This window comes from Halichoerus grypus, chromosome 15 (genome assembly GCF_964656455.1).
Source record: "Halichoerus grypus chromosome 15, mHalGry1.hap1.1, whole genome shotgun sequence".
Lineage (NCBI taxonomy): Eukaryota > Metazoa > Chordata > Mammalia > Carnivora > Phocidae > Halichoerus > Halichoerus grypus.
Genome location: NC_135726.1, coordinates 43787835 through 43809609, shown reverse-complemented (window position 1 = coordinate 43809609; position 21775 = coordinate 43787835). Strand labels below are relative to the sequence as shown.

At 41.4% G+C, this 21775-nt stretch overlaps 1 protein-coding gene across 7 annotated transcripts in view; it reads right to left on the bottom strand.

Annotated features, from left to right (window-relative positions):
* GARRE1 (granule associated Rac and RHOG effector 1) overlaps positions 1–21775 on the bottom strand; it is a 79693-nt gene that overhangs the window by 46302 nt on the left and 11616 nt on the right. For 5 of the 7 annotated variants that reach the window (XM_078062995.1, XM_078063001.1, XM_078062996.1 and 2 more), the window contains one exon: positions 3748–5057. In XM_078062995.1, the coding sequence (XP_077919121.1) occupies positions 3748–4242 (495 nt within the window). In that variant the 5' untranslated portion in view covers positions 4243–5057. Of the gene's footprint in view, positions 1–3747; positions 5058–14258; positions 14314–21775 lie in introns of all 7 variants that reach the window. The other 2 variants (XM_078062997.1, XM_078062999.1) reach the window with 1 other exon arrangement.

The following is a 21775-nucleotide window of genomic DNA, read 5'->3' as shown; positions in this document are numbered from 1 at the left end:
CTCAGCTGGTTAAGTGTTTGCCTTTGGCTCAGGGTTGAGCCCCGTGTGGGGCTCCCTGCTCAGCAGGGAGTCTGCTTCTCCCTCTCCCTCTGCCCTTCCCCTCTGCTCCTGCTCTTTCTCTTTCTCTAATAAATAAATAAAATCTTTAAAAAAAAAGAAAAGAAAAAGGGTCAAGATTGGAACACTGAGTTCAGGTTTTTCCTCACTCACAGTCCTGGACTAAGCACCTCAGAAGAGGTCCGTACCTAGCCAGTCAAGTTCAGGATCATTAGGCCTCAGGGATGAATGTTAAAAAGCCTCTCAGGGCCCTTCTGATAAAACCCTAAAAAGACCAACAGGAAAAAACCCAAATGCCCAGTCTTTCCATCTGAACTGGTGAATATTCTGAGAGTGAGACCCTTATTGGCCTAGGGCAGCACATAAGTTCCAGAAACAACAAACACTGCTCTGTGGAAAAGGTAAAATGTTAAGTCTGCAGGCCGACACTTGGCAATCACATTTTAGAATTTACTTATAAGTCAACTGTTTGAAACTCAGAATACACCCATAGAGTCTAAAACCCACCAATAGCACTGAGTTTCCAGTCTAGCCTCCAAAGCCAGTTTAGCCTATTATGTACAAAAACATGGTAGTATTCCAGCTCTCCTAATCGCATTTCAGTGGCAAAAGCCAAGTCAAAATTCCAAACCACAACAATCAGAAATATTTCTCCTTCTCAGCTCAAGTGGTCCATGCTGGTCTTAAGAAAGCAGAAGGGCCAAGAGAGGTGCAACTTTAGCCCAGTGGCTTCCTAAACCCCCAGTCCTCAGGGTCGGTTCATCCTGCTCTAGTGGTCCTGACTTGGGGAACAAGAGCGCTTGCCAGGCAGGGCTGGAAGGCAAAGGGCCATGCATGTCCAGCTCTGTCTCCACCAGCACCTGGAGGCATAGACTGAAAAAGAGCTCAGTGATGTTCAGGTTAAAATAAAAGCATTCGACCTTATTTTTCAAACCACTCTTGCCTGAAATTTTATTTTTTAATTTAAAAAAAATTTTTAAAGATTTTATTTGTTTATTTGAGAGAGAGAGACACAGCGAGAGAGGGAACACAAGCAGGGGGAGTGGAGAGGGAGCAGCAGGCTTCCCGCCGAGCAGGGAGCCTGATGCGGGGCTCGATCCCAGGACCCTGGGATCATGACCTGAGCCGAAGGCAGACACTTAAAGACTGAGCCACCCAGGCGCCCCTTGCCTGAAATTTTAAATCAAGCTAAAAGTGCTGATGTCACAACAGGAAAGAGCTGTAACAGGCTGGGTCTAATACAGTATAACCCCTTCTGAGAGGGCAGAGTCCCTAACTGCTCTCTTGCCACATCTCTGCAAAGTAGCGAGCAGGCACACTGGTGGCTAAACAACACGGTCCTTTCTGTAGGACAAACAAAAGCTAAAGCTGTCCATTTGTGCATGCGCATGCATGTATCCAGACAGCAGTCTGGGAAGGCACACGCCAGCCAGCTAACGGCAGCCACTTCTGGGAAATGGAATGGGATGGGAGAGTAAGTCGGCACTTCTACGTTTCACCCTTTGAATCTCTTTTGAGAAGTCCATTTAAAAAAAAAGCTTTATGTATGCTTTACACGTGTTAACTCAAAAAATACTTTAAACTATCACAACCCATTTTAAAAACACTTCAAAACGGTAATTTCCCTGAATATAAAATGTGATCATAGAAATACTCAGAAATTTGGGGCGCCTGGGTGGCTCAGTCGTTAGGCGTCTGCCTTCGGCTCAGGTCATGATCCCGGGGTCCTGGGATCAAGCCCCACATCGGGCTCCCCACTCCGCGGGAAGCCTGCTTCTCCCTCTCCCACTCCCTGTGCTTGTGTTCCCTCTCTCGCTGTGTCTCTCTCTGTCAAATAAATAAATAAAATTTAAAAAAAAAAAAAAAAAGAAGAAATACTCAGAAATTTAAAATATACTTGGGATAGATTCAAAACAGAATGATCCATGGAGGCTATTATACATTTATACCAGCAGGTTCAGCAAACGACAGCCCGTGGGCCAAATCCAGTTCAACAGACAGGTCCACAAAGTAAGACTGGTTTTTACATTTTTAAAGGGTTATTAAAAAAAAAAAAAGATGTGACAGAGACCACATGTGGTCCATAATTTCTAGAATTTACTATTTGCTCTATACAGAAAAAGTCTGATGATCCCCAATTTACACCAATAATACTGTGTCTTTTCAAGTACAGTTCTTTTCTTTTTCTTCTTCTTTTTTTTTGTAGGCTCCATGCGCAAAGTGGGGCTTGAACTCATGACCTTGGGATGGAGAACTGCATGCTCTGCTGACTGAGCCAACCAGATGCCTCTCAAATATAGTTCTAAATTCTCTTGGAAATGCCTTCAAAATAACTTTTTTTTTTTAAGATTTTATTTATTTTTTTGACAGAGAGACACAGCGAGAGAGGGAACACAAGCAGGGGGGGTGGGAGAGGAGAAGCAGGCCTCCCGCCAAGCAGGGAGCCCGATGCGGGGCTCGATCCCAGGACCCTGGGACCATGACCTGAGCCGAAGGCAGACGCTTAATGACTGAGCCACCCAGGTGCCCCTCAAAATCACTTTTAAACACGATAGAAATTAGTCATATTACTTAACAGCCTACGTTTTTTCCCCCTAAACCCACAGCAGTATAAATTAGCTTGTTTAGCTACCCCAGCCATCAGAGTTGGCTCAGAAGATGTGATTTCCTAAAATCAAATTCACCCCCAGGATGGGAAAGGGACATTCTCTCTCCTAGCATTCAAGAACCTAACCTCTGATGTGCTGCTAAAATGTACAAGGACTCAAGACATCAAACTCAGAAGAACTCTCTGAGCAGATAACAATAATTTTTAAAATTTAGCAGTTACACTAGTGACACTAATCTGGCAGCAGATCAGCTGAATAAATGATTTCCTAAATGAAGGAAGGAAAAAGGTCATCTTTATTCTGAATGAAAACTGTATTCTAATCTTACATTCTAATCTAGAGCCCTGAAAGAGGGAGGATATTTCACTTTGATTATCAAAGACCCTAAGAAATGTACTGAGTAAGAATCAAACACAACAAAATGGGAACAACTATGAATGTAGAACTGGAAAAATAATTTATCCTGTAAACATGGGTGAACTTTCTACATTAAACCAATGGTTCTATAGAATGACAACTCACAAATACAGTTCATAATCATATTTAGAAATCTCAGTCCCCACTAGGTACTTTTAGCAGGATGTTATTTGGAAATTAAGTTTCACCTTCAAAATGCAAAGAACATAAAATACCGGCTGATTTGCTGGTTTGTTTCACAGTCTTTGAACCTACTTAATTTGAAACGAAAGCAATTCAGAACCTGGAGTGCACCAATTTTATTTTTTTATTTTTTATTTTTAAAGATTTTATTTATTTACTTGACAGAGAGATAGAGAGAGAGCACAAGTAGGCAGAGTGGCAGGCAGAGGAAGAGGGAGAAGCAGGCTCTCCACTGAGCAGGGAGCCAGACGTGGGGCTCGATCCCAGGACCCCAGGATCATGACCCGAGCCGAAGGCAGCCGCTTAACCGACTGAGCCACCCAGGCGCCCCAACATGCACCAATTTTTTACAAGGACAGAGTATCAACAGAAAGAAGATGGAGATCACAATTATAGTAATTTGGGAAACCACGAAGACGACACTCTCACTTACCTCTGGGACACGTTTTCCTACCCAAGTATGACACAGAAGACACCCTACCTCAATGTCCTGGAGGCTGAACTCCTTCTGGTCTGTAAAGTTTGCGGCCCCGGCGCTGAGTTCCATCAGCATCTTGGCAATCTCGGGCTTTATGGCTGAAGTCAGCCGACTGGCTGCTTCCATGACGTGCTCCTGCACATCTTTAAGCTGCATGGCTGCCTTGGAGTAGTGAGAGTTCCTGAACACAGTGCTGAAGAGATCTGTGAGGAAGGTGCTGGCCCGGCAGAAGACGTTGAGGGCGTCCAGGTACTTGGAGATGCCCTGCTGGATGTCGGCGATAGGCGTGGAGTGGGGCATGGCATGGTGGCAGCCGCCTGCAGCGGTCAGACTGCCCAGGGGGGCCGCGGGGGCCGCCGATGCCAGGGGAGCACTCAGCGCTCGGCCCAGCTCAGGCATCGGGTACTGCTGGTGCTGCTGCACCTTCTGCTTGGACCCGCCAAGCAGGAAGCGCCGCTTGTAGTCCATTTTACTGTCCTGGGCACTGCAGCAATACATGCGGGAGGGGGAGCTGTCCCAGTGGGCGGGGCACGGTTCGGATTCCTCTTCTTCCCCCGGTTCGGATTCCTCTTCTTCCCCCTGAAACTGTAGCTAGGTATAAAAATAGTGGAGTTCTGCAAATCTAAGTTTTGAAAAAGGCATTTCCATGAGGCAGGTGACCGTGTGATCCAACGTCGATGGGAGAACGATGGGTTTATGTAAGTAATATTTTCAGGGTAGGCGGGACCTCTGACAAAAAAATAAAAGTGTGTCCAAAATGCTGTATAAGAACTGTTAGCATTCCGCTCTCTTAATAAAAAGATATGCTTGCGGAGAAAAATGTTTACCTATCATTGCAAGAATATTTCGATACTTGTATTTACAATGGCAGAAAAATAACTTAACTTTAAAAAATGTAATATAATGTAATATAATGTATCTTCAATATACCAGAAAAATTAGAACCCAAAAACCCACAAGCTGATCAACAGCGATTCAAAAAGCAGTACAGTTACTTCACACTAAGTCCTTAGGAAGGAAGATCAAACTGCTGTGGAGGTTTGACAGAGCCCGCCTGCCAAATCCATTCACCTGCAAATCTTATTCTCAATGCGAAAAATTTCCAAGTTTCCTTTAATGTTTTCTGAAAACAAGTGTTTTTCTTAAAAATGGCATTTGTTATTATAAGTCTTCTCCTCCTTTCCTTCTGTTTGCTGAGGTAGCAGTTTCCTTGTAACAGTAACGAGAGGTGCTTCCAAGACTGGGTTGGCCCTCAATTGTAAAGTCTGAAGCAAGAATGCACAGATGTATTTGTAAGGCCTCTAAGTCATTTCCTGTGAGGGGGGAAAATAAGATAAAGTTAGGAAAGTTACAGGATGATGAGTAATTCCGAAACATTAACTCCTGAAATGCTGCAATCCACAAGGCGGGCTTGAAGTAAGAAATCATATATAACCTTACCAAAGCAGGTGCGACAGTGAGAGTTCAACTATGACATGACTACTAGAAAATTCCTCAAGTTGTATAAAACTAGTGCAACCAAAAAAGTTTGATTCCACACCAACCACTCCAAAGCTGAGGCTAATGGGGCCTGAACTCGTGTTTGTGTTCAGCATACCCTTGACTCCTCCTAAAAGAGCTCATAAATCGGCAAGAGGATCAGGAGAGTACCCAGATCGTGGGGAGGGCTGTCAGCAACCACAGCACTCCCAACACTTTAAGGGGGACTAGAACAGAGAGGGAGAAATCGGGAAGGCTGTGATAAAAGAAATGTTACTTTGAGGGAGGCCTCAACCGTAGGATAGGTTTTGACCAGTGCTAAAGGGATGGGTGGGGCTCACCAGGTCAAAGGACCACCACAGACAGCAAGGCCCTGAAGCAGCATGGCATGGGGTCCGCTCAGGATTCCCAGCTCGGCCAAAGTGCAGCGCACGGACAGAACCTGGAGTGGTGAGTGGCTGACAGGAGGTCTGCAGACAGGATTCTCCTCACCCTCTCCCAGGTTCCCTCTGGATGTTCAAAGAGAAGCCTGGCAGGGTGTGCCCGTTCTTACACCCGGGGGTAGCTCCTGTAGAACCCCTGGCTCTGGATAGGTTCAAAGAGCAACGTCTGGACATGTGCGGTAATAGTTTGATACCTCCAACAGTGGAGTGGTGGGATTCTTCTCACAGAGCTACTATTGGGGTTCCCATTTGCCTGAACTCTCCGTTCTCTCAAACATAACACGAGTTCAAGTCTATTTTACTGAGTGTTATATTTAGTCTACACTGAACTTCAAACCATGTGATATCTCGATATAGTTTGGACTACTTATTGATAACTAGGTTTTCTTTCTTTCCGTCTTCCTTTTTGGTTGGTTAAAAAAAAATACAAGTCACACTTTGTCCCTCATCATGGCCAACTACCATGCCTCTACCATCGATCGCACAAGGAACCCAGGAAGGTAGGGGGGTTAAAAGAGCAAGAGATGAGAGATACAAACACGTACCCTGAAAGTGTAGCAACCCTAACCCAGCTAGCATGTAAATGCAACTAAACTGGCCATCTGCAGCTCCGATTCAAGAGGATCTTGACTCAAAAAAATTTCAAAAACTTTTCAAGAAACAACATATCAAATGACTACTTGTAAGAAATCTGTTCCCAAAAGGTCTTTTTTCAAATTTATGACAATAAAGAAATCTTATCTATCCCTACCCAAATGCTCTATTGTAATCAGTGTAGCTTTACAAATTCTGATGTACAACAGATGGCCTCAACAGGAATGTTGTTCATACAGAAACTGTGAAGTATGTGAAAGAAAACCATTGCCTTGAGCCGGCTAGAGTGAGCATCTTGAGCAGTCCTGAGGAGCACTTTCTTCCTTCTGTGTTGCACACCGCTGCCTCTGGCCCTGAGAGTCCACTCCCACTGCTCTGTTAGTTGGTCCTAGAAGGCCAAGTAAGACTCATCTACTTACCTAATTTTAAAGAAAGCACCATAACATTATACTTTTTCTCACTTTACATGTTTCCAAAATTTATCTGAATGAAACTTATAATGCTTAAAAATATACGTCACCAAATTCACCTACAAATTCAAAATCAAAATCTGAACCACCTTTTTTTAATAGAAATGGGCAAGCTGATCCTAAAATTCATATGGGAATGCAAGGGACCCATGATGGCCAAAACATATATTGGAAAAAAAAAATATGTTGGAGGATTCACACCTCCTGATTTGAAAACCTACTACAAAGCTATAATAATCAGCAGAGTACTGACATCAGGAAAGATAAATAAATCAATGGAATAGAAATGAGAGTCCAGGATAAACCATACAATTATGGTCAACTGATTTTAGACAAAGATGCCAAAGCCACTCAGTGGGTAAAGAATAGCTTTTCAATAAATGGTGCTGGAAGAACTAGATATCCACATGCAAAAGAAAGAAGGTGGACCCCCACCTATACCATATGCAAAAATTAACTCAAAATGAATCAGACCTAAAAGGAAGAACTCAAACTATAAGACCCAGAAGAAAACACAGGTGGAAATCTTTGTGATCTTGGATTAGGCAATGGTTTCTTAGATATGGCATCTAAAGTACAAACAACAAAAAAAAATAGGTGAGACGCCTGTGTGGCTCAGTTGGTTAAGCATCTGCCTTCGGCTCAGGTCAAGATCCCAGGGTCCTTGGATTGAGTCCCAAATCAGGAGCCCGCTTCTCCCTCTACCTGCCATTCCCCCTGTTTGTGGTCTCTCTCTCTCTCTGACAAATAAATAAAATCTTTAAAAAAAAAAAAATAGGTAAGTTGAACTTCATCATAATTAAAAATATTTTGGGATTTCTGGGTGGCTCAGTTGCTTGGGTGTCTGACTTCAGCTCAGGTCATGATCTCATGGTCCTGGGATGGAGCCCTGTGGCGGGCTCCATACTCAGCAGGAGTCTGCTTGTCCCTCTGCCCCTCCCTCCACTCATGCTTTCTCTCTCTCTCAAATAAATACAATCTTTAAAAAAAAATTAAAAATGGGGACGCCTGGGTGGCTCAGTCATTGTCTGCCTTCAGCTCAGGTCATGATCCCAGTGTCCTGGGATCGAGCCCCACATCTGGCTCCTTGCTCCGTGGGAAGCCTGCTTCTCCCTCTCCCACTCCCCCTGCTTGTGTTCCCTCTCTCGCTGTGTCTCTCTCTGTCAAATAAATAAATAAAATCTTAAAAAAAAAAATTAAAAATGTAAAAAAAAGGTAAAAATGTTTGTGCATCAAAGGTCACTATCAAGGTGAAAGGACAACCCACAGTATGGACAAAAATATTTGAAAACCTGGGGTACCCGAGTGGCTCTGTCAGTTAAGCATGGGACTCTTGGTTTTGGCTCAGGTCATGATCTCAGAGCCCTGGGATTGAGCCCTGCGCTGGGCTTTGCACTCAGCAGGGAGCCTGCTTGAGAGTCTCTCTCTCTCTCTCTCTCTCTCTCTCTCTCTCTCTCTGCCCCTCCCCCTGCCAGTGCATGTACGCATACTCTCTCTCAATATATTCGAAAATCATACAACTGTTCAAGTTCTAGTATCCAGAATATACAAATTCAATTCAACAAAATAACCTTTAAATTAAGGGGCACCTGGGTGGCTCAGTCGGTTAAATGTCTGACTCTTGGTTTTGTCTCAGGTCATGATCTCAGTGTCCTGAGATTGAGCCCTGTGTCAGACTCCATGCTCAGCGGGGAGTCTGCTTGAGATTCTCTTCCTTTCCCTCTCTCTGCCCCTCCCCTGCTTGCACACTCTCTCTCCCTCTAAAATAAATAAATAAATCTTAAAAGCAAATGAAAAGATGTGCAACATGGTTGGTCATCAAGAAAATACAAAGCAAAACCATTTCACACATGCTAGGATGGCTGCAATAAAAAACAACAACAACAACAACAACAAATAAATGTGGGCAACAATGTGGAGAAACTGGAATTCTCACACATTGCTGGAATGTAAAATGATGCAGCCACTGTGAAAATCAATTTGGCAGTTCCTCAAAACGTTCAAGAGAGTTGCCATATGACCCCAAAATTCCACTCCTAGGTATGTACCCAAGAAACCTGAAAACCTAAGTTCATATAAAAACTTGCACATGACAACTAAATAAAATCATAAATGAAAAACTTGCACATGAATGTCCATAGTATTATTCATAATAGCCAAAAAATGGAAACAACCCAAATGTGTATCAACTGATAAATGGATAAACAAAATGTGGTATAGCCATACAGCATTATTCAGCCATAAAAAGGAATGAAGTACTGATTAATACTACACTGTGGATGAACCTTGAAAATATATGGTAAGTGAAAGAAGCCAGACACAGAAGGCCATATAATGTGAGATTCCACTGACATCAAACCTTCAGATAAAGCAATTCCACAGAGTCAGGTAAAAGTAGATTAATGACTGCCAGGAGTTGAGGAGAGGAAGGGAATGGGGAATGACTGCTAATTAACACAGAGTTTCTTCTTGGGGTGATAAGGATGTTCTGGAACTAGATGGTGGTGATGGTCATACAATTTTGTTAATACATTAAGACCCACTGAATTTCACACTTTAAAATGGTAAATTTTTTAAAAAGATTTTATCAATTTGAAAGAGCAAGCAAGCGCACAAGTTGGGGGGGGCAGAGGGAGAGGGAGAAGCAGACCCCCTGCTGAGGAGGGAGCCTAGGACCCTGGGATCATGACCCGAGCCAAAGACAGATGCTTAACTGACTGAGCCACCCAGGAGCCCCAAAATGGTAAATTTTATGGCATGTGAATTATGTATCAATAAAAAAAGAGAGAAATAGGAAAACACATATACTACTGGCCTCCAGAAATGTTTACTTAGAATAGATGAACAAAGGTCTGATATGCTACTTCTGAAAAATGACCCACGGTTACTGGGCAGATCTGCAGCATTGTGGGTAGCTCTTGACTAACCAGGGTGGTGATTACCTGCATGTTTACTTGGAGGTAAAAAAAAAAAATCAAATATTGTTAGTATACTTTGTGTACTTTCCTACATTATTCTTCAGTAAAAAAAAATAAAGGAAAAAACAAAGAGTTAACTAGCACAGAAAGGAGGGAAGCTTGGGTAGGGAAACTGTCACTCTAAGCGGAACGGCACTGAGGGTGGGGGAAAGGGGGGACCTGAGAGGGAGCAAGACAGAGATTACTGAATGGCCAGTGTCACTCAAATCTCCTTCCTTCTTTACAATAAAGCAGTGGGGCCAAGAATATGTGCACTGCACTACTCAGAAATGTATGTGCTTACATGACTAACTTGGGGTGTAAAGAAAAGTCCTAGATTAAAGGCTTTGGCAAACTCTAAGATTCAGACCTAATCTAAACTGCAATTTCACTATTAGGAAGAGAGCAACAGATTCATGAAAATAAAAACCGGAAAAGGAAGGGGAGGGGAATGATGTCATCAAAAATGGCAGAGTAAAGACCTCAAAAAATTCTCTTCTCCATAAAAACAGTAAGAAAACTGGCAAAAATGGTCAGAATCAACTTTTTCCAAACTCTGGAAATTAGGAGACTTACAACAATTTGGGGCATTCTAGAAAAACAGCTGAATTTCAGTAAGAATAGTGAGCTTTGCAAGCATTTTAACTTGACCTAGTTCCCTTCCCTGTTCTCTAACTCTGCAGTAGCCTTGAAAACTAACAGCAGCATTTGCAGTGAAAACCAGAAGGCAGGCGGCCGCCAGAGGGAGAACTGGGCTAGAGCTCCTTCAAAGTTTCATTTCCAGGAAATTATCATTATTTGACCTGTCTGGTGGTTCCCTGGAAGATCCCACTTCTCTATTTGAACGGACATGGAGCTCACTTGGAAAGGGGAGAAAATCTGCTTTCCAGAGTTCCCCCATTATATCATTTAAAATTTTCAATTTTCAAGTAAAGTTTACAAGACATGCAAAGAAACAAGAAAGTATGGCCCATACACAGGAAAACAAACAACAGAAACAATTCCTGAGGAAACTGGATTTACTAGACAAAGACTTAAAATCAGCTACTTAAAAATATGTTGAAAGAACATGTAACATATGTAGCAGATGTAAAGAACTAAAGGAAAGTATGACAGTGCTGTCTCAGCTGATACAGAATACTAATAAAAGATAAAAGGTGTATTTAAAAAATAGATCCAAAAAGAAATTCTGGAGTTGAAAAATATAACTGATATTCTTGTGTTGCCTCTCTCGCTGTGTCTCTTTGTCAAATAAATAAATAAAATCTTTAAAAAAAAATGCACTAAGTGGTTCAACTGCAGATTTGAGCAGGAGTCAGCAAACCTGAACATAAATCAAGATTATTCAGTTAAGGAGCACAAAGAAAGAATGAAGAAAAAAGAAATCAGCCTCAGAGACCCGTGGGGCACCATCAGGCATATAATGTGATTCCCATAAAGAGAGGAGAGAAAGGCACAATCACTGAACTCTACCTCTGAAACTAATAATACATTATATGTTAATTAGTTCAATTTAAATAAAATAAAAATTTTTAAAAAGGTACAGAAAGAATATTTGAAGAAATAAGGGCTAAAAACTTCTCAAATTTGATGAAAAATATGAATCTACACATCCATGAAGCTCAACAAACTCCAAGTAGGATAAACACAAATTATAATCACGTTGCCTAAAGTCAAAGAGAATCTTGAAAGCAGCAAGAAAGCAACTCATCACATACAGCTGACCTCATTATTTACAGTAGTTATATTATATAAGGTCACCACGTAAACTGTTATTCGCAAATACTGAATCAGTTCCCTTAGAAGACATACAGAGTTAAATTCCTATGAGCCTCTGGTCATAACATTTTCATCAAGCAATCAATACATAACCTTGTTTTATGCGTGTTCTTTTCAAAGATATTTAATATATATTGTTAATTCATTAACACTGAACTCACAGCCAACAGCACTATACCCCATACCTGAATGAAGCTTATCTAACACACACATTTTCTCCATATGGCACATTACCGCTTTCTTGACCTTAGGAACACTTAACAGCCCTTCAGCACTATGCTGAGGGGCCATTTTATTATTTTTTAAATATTTTATTTATTTATTTGACAGAGAGAGACACAGTGAGAGAGGGAACACAAGCAGGGGGAGAGGGAGAGGGAGAAGCAGGCTTCCCACGGAGCAGGGAGCCCAATGCGGGGCTCGATCCCAGGACCCTGAGATCATGACCTGAGCCGAAGGCAGACGCTTAACGACTGAGCCACCCAGGCACCCATGAGGGGCCATTTTAAACAGTGAAACTGCCAACATAAAGCATAAAATGTAAAAAAAACAAAAACAAAAACAACCCATGGCAGTAGATAGACTATGGAAAGGATACTTGTTTATAATCTGAGTTGAAATAAGAAGGCAGAATATCACCTTGTTTGACCTCAGCCAAGGGTGTGCACATTGGGCAATTTAAAATTTTCTGCCGCTCTGCACATGTTCACCAACGATCATGAGAGGTTCACAAGTACTGATTTTGTGTTACAAATAAATTTTAGCCAGTAAGCTAATCCACAAATACAGAATCTGAGAATAATGAGGATAGACTATATAAATACACGGCTTGAAATACTTGTATCCCCAACATAATGGGGTATGCCTCTTCTTAAAAAATCCTAAAAATACAGGCGTGCCTGGGTGGCTCGGTTGGTTGGGCATCGACTCTTGATTTCGCCTCAGGTCATGATCTCAGATTGTGGGATGGAGCCCCACGTCAGGCTCCCTGCTCAGCACGTCTGCTTGTCCCTATTCCTCCCTCTCTACTCCTTCCTGCTCCTTCTAAAATAAATAAATGGATAAAATCTTTTTTTTTTTTTTTAAAGATTTTATTTATTTATTTGGCAGAGAGAGACACAGCGAGAGAGGGAACACAAGCAGGGGGAGTGGGAGAGGGAGAAGCAGGCTCCCCGCTGAGCAGGGAGCCCAATGCAGGGCTCGATCCCAGGACCCTGGGATCATGATCTGAGCCAAAGGCAAACACTTAACGACTGAACCACCCAGGCGCCCCATAAATGGATAAAATCTTTAAAAAAAATCTAATATACAAAAACATCAACCTTTGAAACAAATAATCAAGAGAGTTACTGAACATCTTAAAAAAGATACACAGAGGCTGCTCTTTAAGTAGTGAACCCTGAGTATATTTAATGTAATATATCAACAGTTCCATCATGTGTAACTTGTCAAGATTTCATTTTGATTTTTAAAGGCTCAAGCCTATATATTTAAGGTACAATCCATGTGATAATTTAGAAGTGTGTAGTTTACAAAGACAAACTTATGCTTTAAGAGAACAATTACATCTGGTGAATCATTTACTCCTTTTTCCCCTTTGGGAATGTATTATTTTAATTTTTACTTATTTTTAAATTCAAGTATAATTAACATACAGTATTATAGTAGTTTCAGATATAAGGAACATATTATTTATTTATTTTTTAAAGATTTTATTTATTTGACAGAGAGATAGAGCACAAGTAGGCAGAGCAGCAGGCAGAGGGAGAAGCAGGCTTCCCACGGAGAGCAGGGAGCCCGATGCGGGGCTCGATCCCAGGACCCCAGGATCATGACCTGAGCCGAAGGCAGACGCTTAACGACTGAGACACCCAGGCGCCCCATCATGGAATTGAAATACCATTCAAGTTCTATCATTTTCAAATGGGATTTTGCCAAGAAATAATAAGCAGAAAAGGTGGTGACATCCATTTAAGGAGTTGTCTTCATGGCAGTGATCATTTCCCCTGACAAATACTGTTGGAAGCTGGGTGATGGGTACACGAGACCCATCATATAATTTGCTCTACTGTTGTGTATGACTGAACATTTCCATAACAAAAAGTTTAAAATGCATACAAACATGCACAGAAGCACCCCTTTTGTTATTTTTTTTTACACGGAATTCTTCTCAATGCTTAATATTTTCCTAATGCTTTCCCCCCATATTTACCAGCCTGAAGGACTAAAATATGTTCAATCCATTTAAGGACATTTCTGTATTTTTTAAAAAAGAATTTTCACTGGGAAAATATTCATCATGTATAAACCCATCATTCATATGTATTGTGGAATCAATATACATTGTGAAGACCCCAGAAGTTAGCTATAGCCAAGACTTATAAGAGTTAAGTATTTATTCATAAGTTTTAATGATGCCTGAAGAGTCACAAACACATAGCTAAAAAGGACATTTTAGGAGATAAGTCACATTTTTTCAACACCACAGCAGTTTGCTAAAATTCTCAATAGATTAAAACTGAACTCAGACCTGATTATGTCATTTAAAACATTCCTTTCTGCAACCAAAGTCATCAGCAATCTCAATTTCACACAATAACAAAGAACATGCTTGAAACTAGACAAAGATTACGTATAAAAGGGTTTTCTTATACCCATAACTGACAAGATATAAAAAGTGGTTTGGTCAGCCTGAGAAAATGTGAAGAGCTTCCCTTTATAGAGAGTACTGTGGATAAGAGAGTGACCTTGGGGTCCGACTAACTGGGTGGGATCCTGGCTCTGCCACTTACCAGCTATGTGACCTTGGGCAAGTTCTTTAACCTCTCTGTGCCTCAGTTTCATCGTCTGTAAAATAGGGATAATAACAGTAACTACTGTTATTGAGTTCAATGAGTTTATACATATAAAGCACGTAGAATAATATCTGGCATACACTGAGCACTGAGTGTTAGATGATCTTGTTATTATCATTCCCATACAATAAGTGAAAGTAAGCAAGCCTTGCTAGCTCTGCTTGTCTGGAAAAAAGTATAGACAAAGGTCCTGTAAAGTCACCTGATCCCTGAACTAAGTAGAAATCTATGTATCCTCGGGTAGGAGGCATCACATGCTTCAATGATGTGATAGCTATGACTTGTGAACACAGAGAACAATTTTAAATCCATTTCAGTCATTAAGCCAACAGAGAAAATGGGAATGAGAAGCAGTCCTGTTGTCCGCAATAGGGATGGCACAAAGTAGCTTCATTTCAGGATGACAGGCTAAAGAAACAGGCACATGTACTTACCTTCCCACTGGCCCCAAATCCTAAAGACATAACGGTAAAGACATTCACAAGGGAATCAAAACATAACAGTGATGAGAAGGGCTGAGGGATATAGTCTCTTTAAACGCTCCTTACTTTCTAGAAGATGAAGAGAAAGCAGAGGGAACTGTATGATACAACGACCACAGCAGAGTTGGACACTTCCCAGAACATGCAGGGCCAAAGGCAGGCAGAGAGGCAGAGCCCTTTTTCCTGGGGAAGCTGGAGAGACGCCCAGCTCTAAGTAGGCAGGTATAGAAATCAGGAGCGGGAAATAGGTTCATCAACCTGATTTCCTCCACACTTCTCACTCCTGGTCACTCACTCAACCAACTCTTACCAAGGCAAAAAGACTGCTAGAAAAACAAGAACATTTTCTCAATTACCTGTATCATCAACCCACTTTTTTATTAATAAGGATCACCAGACAGTAGGAAAAAAACCCCAAAAACCAAAGGACAATAAAGGACACCTAAGATGAAAAGCAGATCAGACTCCAGAAGAAACATATATTTTAGGTCCCTGAAAAGAAATTCCAACTGGTATCCTCAGAGAGATATAAGATAATGCAACCTTAAAACAAAAGCAAGCAAACCATAAACAAGAAAGAATTCTTGGAAATAAGAATTATGATTGCTAAGGTAAAAAAGAAGGGAAAAAATAAAATGAGAGTGGAGTAGGGTGCACACATTTGCTTATATATTTTAAAATAAGCAATGGAAGGATAAATCAAAAATCAATAAAAATTTTACCTATGTGGTATAGAGAAGAACAAAGGCAATGAAAGGAAGCCAAAATTCTCTCAATCTACCTTGCTTTATAGTTTTATCTTTAGAATCAAGTAAATATTTTATACAATTAAAAAATAAAAGTCAAAAAGAAAACAATCCCTAAAAATAAAAAAACAGACAAATGAACCTGAACTATTTATCAAATTGGTGGCATAACCACACAGAGAAGGATTACCTGAAGTTTAAACAGTGTTTTTTACTATACCTCTCCGGTGTTACTGTCAACAAAGGAGAACAGACATAAATATAAAATCAAAGAAATAAAAATCCTTTAACCCTTCATTTGAATTTGAAATACCAGTCTGAAATCATGATTTACCTTTTAATTTCTCTGAACATATTTACTTTACTGAAAAGACCTAGAAGGATTCAAATTCCAGTTGTAATGAATGCCCCTAATTCTTTTTCCCACCAAAAAATCAGAGCTCCTAATAAAAATGGCTGATTTTAGATCTGGGGTAAGAAACAAAAAAAGGTAAGCCAGGAATTCTTATCAGGTCAGAAAGCAAAGAACCCCTCTAATCTGGCTTGTGTCAAAAGGACTCAGAGTGAACCTGAAGAGTAAGCTGTACTAATGACCAATAATGGGACAATTTAAGCATACAAACAAAACAAAACAAAGCAAAAAACCTCCCCTGGAGCAAAAATCATTAAATACATAAAAATTAATGAGTTTGGGGGCGGCTGGGTGGCTCAGTTGGTTAAGCGTCCGACTCTTGGTTTCCGCTCAGAGCCTGATCTCACGGATCTCATGGGTCGTGGGATCAAGCCTTGTATCGCGCTCCGTGCTGTAGGAGTCTGCTTGGATATTTTCTCCCTCTACCCCTTCCCCCACTGATGTTCTCTCTCAAATAAATAAAATCTTTAAAAAAATTGAGTTTGGACTTGGCAATAATTTCCTGGATAAAACACCAAAGCACAGGGACGCCTTGGTGGCTCAGTCTGTTAAGCGTCTACCTTCGGCTCAGGTCATGATCCCGGGGTCCTGGGATAGAGCCCTGCATTGGGCTCACTGCTCAGCGGGGAACCTACTTTTCCCTCTGCCTGCCGCTCCCCCTGCTTCTGTGCTCTCTCTCTCTCTGACAAATAAATAAAATCTTAAAAAAAAAAAAACAACAACCCACCAAAGCACAGGCAACAAAAGAAAAAACAGACAAACTGGACTTCATCAAAATGAAAACTTTTGTGCATCAAAGGACACTATCAATAGAATGAAAAGGCAACACACAGAATGGGAGAAGATACATGTAAATCGTACCTCTGAAAAGGGATTCATATCCAGAATATATAAAGAACTACATACAGCTCAAGAACAAAAAACCAAACAATCCAATTTTAAAATGGGCAAAGGACTTGAATAGACATTTGTCCAAAGAAATAGACAAATGGCCAAGAAACACATGAAAAGATGCTCCACGTCACTAATCATCAGGGTGAAGCATGATGATTTGATCAAAATCACAATGAGATACCACTACAAATCCATTAGGATGGATATTATAAAAAGAAAAAAAAACACACACAGAAAATAAGCCTTTGGCAAGAATGTGGAAAAACTGGAACCCTGAGCATCACTGGTGAGAATATAAAATGGTACTGCCACTGTGGAAAACAGTAGGACAGTGCTTCAAAAATTTAAATATATAATTACCATACGATCTAACAATTTCACTTCTCAGTATATACACAAAAGAAGTGAAAGCAAAAATTTGAACAGATACCTGTATACCAATGTTCTCTGCAGCATTATTCATAACAGCCAGAAGGTGGAAATAAGACAAATGTCCATCGATGGATGAATGGATAAACAAAATGTGGTACAACCATAAAATAGTATATTCTTATTTTTTTTTTAAAGATTTTATTTATTTATTTGACAGAGAGAGACACAGTGAGAGAGGGAACACAAGCAGGGGAAGTGAGAGAGGGAGAAGCAGGCTTCCCGTGGAGCAGGGAGCCCGATGCGGGGCTCGATCCCGGGACCCCGGGATCACGACCTGAGCCGAAGGCAGACGCTTAACGACTGAGCCACCCAGGCGCCCCAAAATAGTATATTCTTAAGCCTAAAAAGGAAAAACATTCTGATACATGGTTCAACATGGTGGCAGTATCAATGGACTTAAGAAGGCACAGATCATGGTCTCTACTTCCAAAGTCATAGCTAGGTAACAGGATCTCAAGCACCCTGTTTCTCAAGCTCAGGTGTAGAGTGAAGAGTATAGGTGGGTGGAGAGTGCTGGCTATTTCTCTGGGGGAGCCTGTCCTTTATCTTCTACATCTGTTTATAGCATCTTTCACTACGTGTGTGCACACGTGCGTGCGCGCACACACACACCCCTCATTTCTCTAGTCAAATACGTTAATCTGTTCTTTCAGTTTTGGGTTTTGCAACTTAATTCACCTTGCCAAAATTAATGATCAAATGTAGATGAACCTTTCAAAAATGATATATAAATGGTCAAGAAGCACACGAAAAGATGCTCAACATCACTAGCTATCAGGGAAATGCAAGTTAAAACCACGAAGATACCACTAATCACTGGGATGGCTTTAATAAAAACAGATAATACCAAATGCTGGGGAGGATGTGGAGAAACTGCCTGTGAGGATGCAAAAAAGGTACAGAGACTCTGGAAAACAGTCTGGCAGAACTTCAAAAGGTTAAACATAAAAGTACCATATAACCAAGCAAGAGTATACCCCCAAGAGAAATGAAAAACATGTCTACACAAAAACCTGTGTATGAAGTTTACTATTCATAATTGTAAAAAAAAAAAGTGGAAACAACCCCAAAGTCTATCAACTGATGAATGAATAAACTAGACATAGGAGAGCCATGCAATGGAATATTATTCAGGCATAAAAAGGAGAGAAGCACTGATCCATGCTACAACATGTATGAGCCTTGAAAACACTGCGCTGAGTGAAAGAAGCCAGACACAAAAGGCCACATACTACACATGATTCCATTAATATGAAACGTCCAGGACAGGCAAATCCATTGAAATAGAAAGTAGATGAATGGTTGCCTAGGGCTGGGGTGGATGAGAAGAATGGGGAATGACTGCTAATGGATACAGGGTTTCTTTCTGGAGTGATTAAAAATGTTCTAAAATTGATTGTGGTGGTAGCTGTAGAATTCTGAATATACTAAAAAGCACTGAATCATATACTTTAGATGGATGAATTGTATGGTATGTGAGTTATGTTTCAGTAAAGCTGTTAAAAAAAAAATAAAGATGAACCACTCCATAAAGAGTTCCCTCTTCAGAGCAAAAAACACAGAAATTTTTTCTCCCCTCCAGTCTGTAACAATGTAAATCTAAATCTACCCTTGATAATATGGAGACACCACAGGAAATTCTTCAGGGAGATTAGTGAAGTTATTGTCTGTCAAGTTCAAAGCCCAACCATTTCCATGTTTTTTGTCGGTTCAGAATGACACGAGCCATATTTAGAAATGCACTCCAGAAAAATGCTTTGAAGAATTTTATTCTCAACATTCATGAATTTAAAATATCTATCCAGGCAAAAGAAAATGCCTGAAAGATTTAGTTTTGTTCTCTCAGTCCTAGGACTCTACTTTTTTGGCTCCCTTTGTAATATGTTATCACACTAAAAAGAGTGAGGCAATTCTGTATGGGAAGATGCCTGTCCTCCTTGCTCTCCTCCCGCCCCTCTGGCCATTCTTAGTTGCCTCTGGGAACCACTCCTGCTCTAACCTGAAGCACGTGGTTCCCCAGAGCTCTATGCTGTGCCTTGTCTGTTTCTATGATCAACATGGTTTCCCTAGGAGGATCCCCCAATCCATCTCTCTAGTCCAGATCTTTCTCCTGTGCTCCACATCCCAAATATTCAACTGCCTACTGGACAGGTCCCCAAGTCAAGTGCCCATCACCAACCCTCCCCAGGCTCTCGTTCCTTTCCTGCCTTGATCTACCATCTGCCTGTAAGCCAGAAACCTGGCAGTCATCCTCTACTCCTCACTCTCCTTTACAGCCACTTAATCATTTAGTCATACACCTCCTGCCTCCTTAATATGTCTCAAGTCTTTTCCCTTTTCTCTACCTTCACTGCCAATCCAAAGTTCACACCTTCTTTTCCTCTTGCTGGAATTACAAGAGGAGCCTCCTGAGTGATCTTCCAAACTCCAGGACTGCTCCCTTCTGGTTGCTGTGTGATTGTTCTAGAGCCAATGTAATCACCAATGTAATCACCTATTCTCCTGCTTCACATCTGTTACGGCTCTCCACTACCCTTCCCAACTGTCTTCCCCCACCCCTCTGCCCACCACTGCCCACTTCTTGCTGCTGCCGTCTTCCCACTCACCGTCTACATGCTCAGTTCCCTCCACCTGGCAAGCTCTCCTAGTTTATTCTCACTCCTCCTGGATGTCTAACCTAGAAATCACCTCCTCTGGGACGCGACCTTGGCAAAAAGTGGACTAGGAGCCCCTCTGTGTGCTACTGGAACACCCTGTTTTTAGCCCCCATCTTGGCCGAATTGTGGCCGTACTGTAACATACGGCATCATGCCACCAGTTTCCGTGTTTCCCCGCCACCTCCAGCCCTCGGGATCACCGAGCTCATTCAGGATAGTCAAGAGTGCTAAGCACACTGTAAACATTCAACAGGTATTTGTTGAATGATTAGCTCATCCTCAGTATTTATTTAATGGTGTTTTTTTAAAAAAAAGATTTTTATTTATTTATTTGACAGAGAGAGAGACAGCGAAAGAGGGAACACAAGTTGGGGGAGTGGGAGAAGGAGAAGCAGGGACCTGGGATCATGACCTGAGCCGAAGGCAGATGCTTAACAAATGAGCCACCCAGGTGCCCATAATGGTGTCTTTTTTTTTCCATACAGTGTTTCATACAGTCAGTGTTGCCATCCACAGAAGCAGTAGTTAAGTGCTAGAAATAAGCCTCTGCTTAAATCAATAAATCAATAAAGCGACTGACAACGTGCCATGTTCACACAAGTACTCCTCAACAAAACAGACCATTCATTAAGGGCCGACAACCTGTCAAGCATTAAACTGAGCTTCAGATACCTAAACTCATTTAATCCTTGCTAGAACCCTAAAATAAAAACAGCTGACATTAACTGAATGGGTACTTGGGGCCAGGCTCTGTGCTATGCACTTCACCTGTATTATCTAATTTAATTCTCACAATGACCCTGTGAGGTAGGTAAAGCATCTAGAGAGGTTAAGTGAGTTTTTCAAGGTCTTGCCATGTGGTTGAGGTGGTTGTCACCAACAGAACTGGGTTTGGGGCTTGGTAATCTGAGGCTGAGCTCTCCACTGCACTAATCTACCTCCGTCAAATATCTAGACCTTGGCATTCTGTTTATCACTCTTAGAGGAGATGGCTGAAAGCTGTAGTCTTCTTGGAATTGACAGGAAGTTGAGTTGGAGTAATGAAAAGTAAAGTGACCTCTGTTTGGGAGATCATACCCATACCTATTGCTGATGACACCCAAATTCAACTCTTTGGTCAAGACCTCTCCCTGCCAGGACTAGACTCATGAGACATCTCCTCAGGTCCCTCAAACTTTACCTAGTCACCCTTCCATTCCCTGAGCCTCCTGCTGTATGTACTGTTTTGGCTAAAGTCACTACCAACCCTGAACCCAAACCTAAGATGTTGTCCCAGATGGTCCCTGTCCTGTTCCCTCGGCTTTCTATCCCTTACAGTCAATCCTGCCAATTCTGTTCACCTGGTCTACAGCAACTGCTCCATGAACGTGAGCTACTGTTACTGTTACATTCTAGATACCTTTCATTTTCTCCTTTATACCCACAGTGTTCAGCTTCCCAGGAACTAGCCTTCTGGAGCAAGCAAGATCAAGACTGAGAGAGAATGCTTTCCATGAGGATCAGAAGCCAGGCTGTCAGATGCTCAGGCCCCAGCTCTTTCAATGGAGGCACACAGAAGGGAAGATATACTTCAAAGCTGACTGATAGACAATAGCAAAATCAAAGAGGCAAACCAAAAATGTATGAGAATGTTAGATATTGGAATAGAAACTAACAAATGGCTCCAATCCCAAGGAACCAAACATTCTTTTTTATTTCTTTTTACAAAATTAAAAGTTAGCCTTCAATCCTTTAACACAGTGGTTCTCAACAAGTAGAGGAGAGGATGCTTCACACACATACACACACCCAGCTCAGGGGACATTTGGCAATGTCTGGAAACACTTTTTGG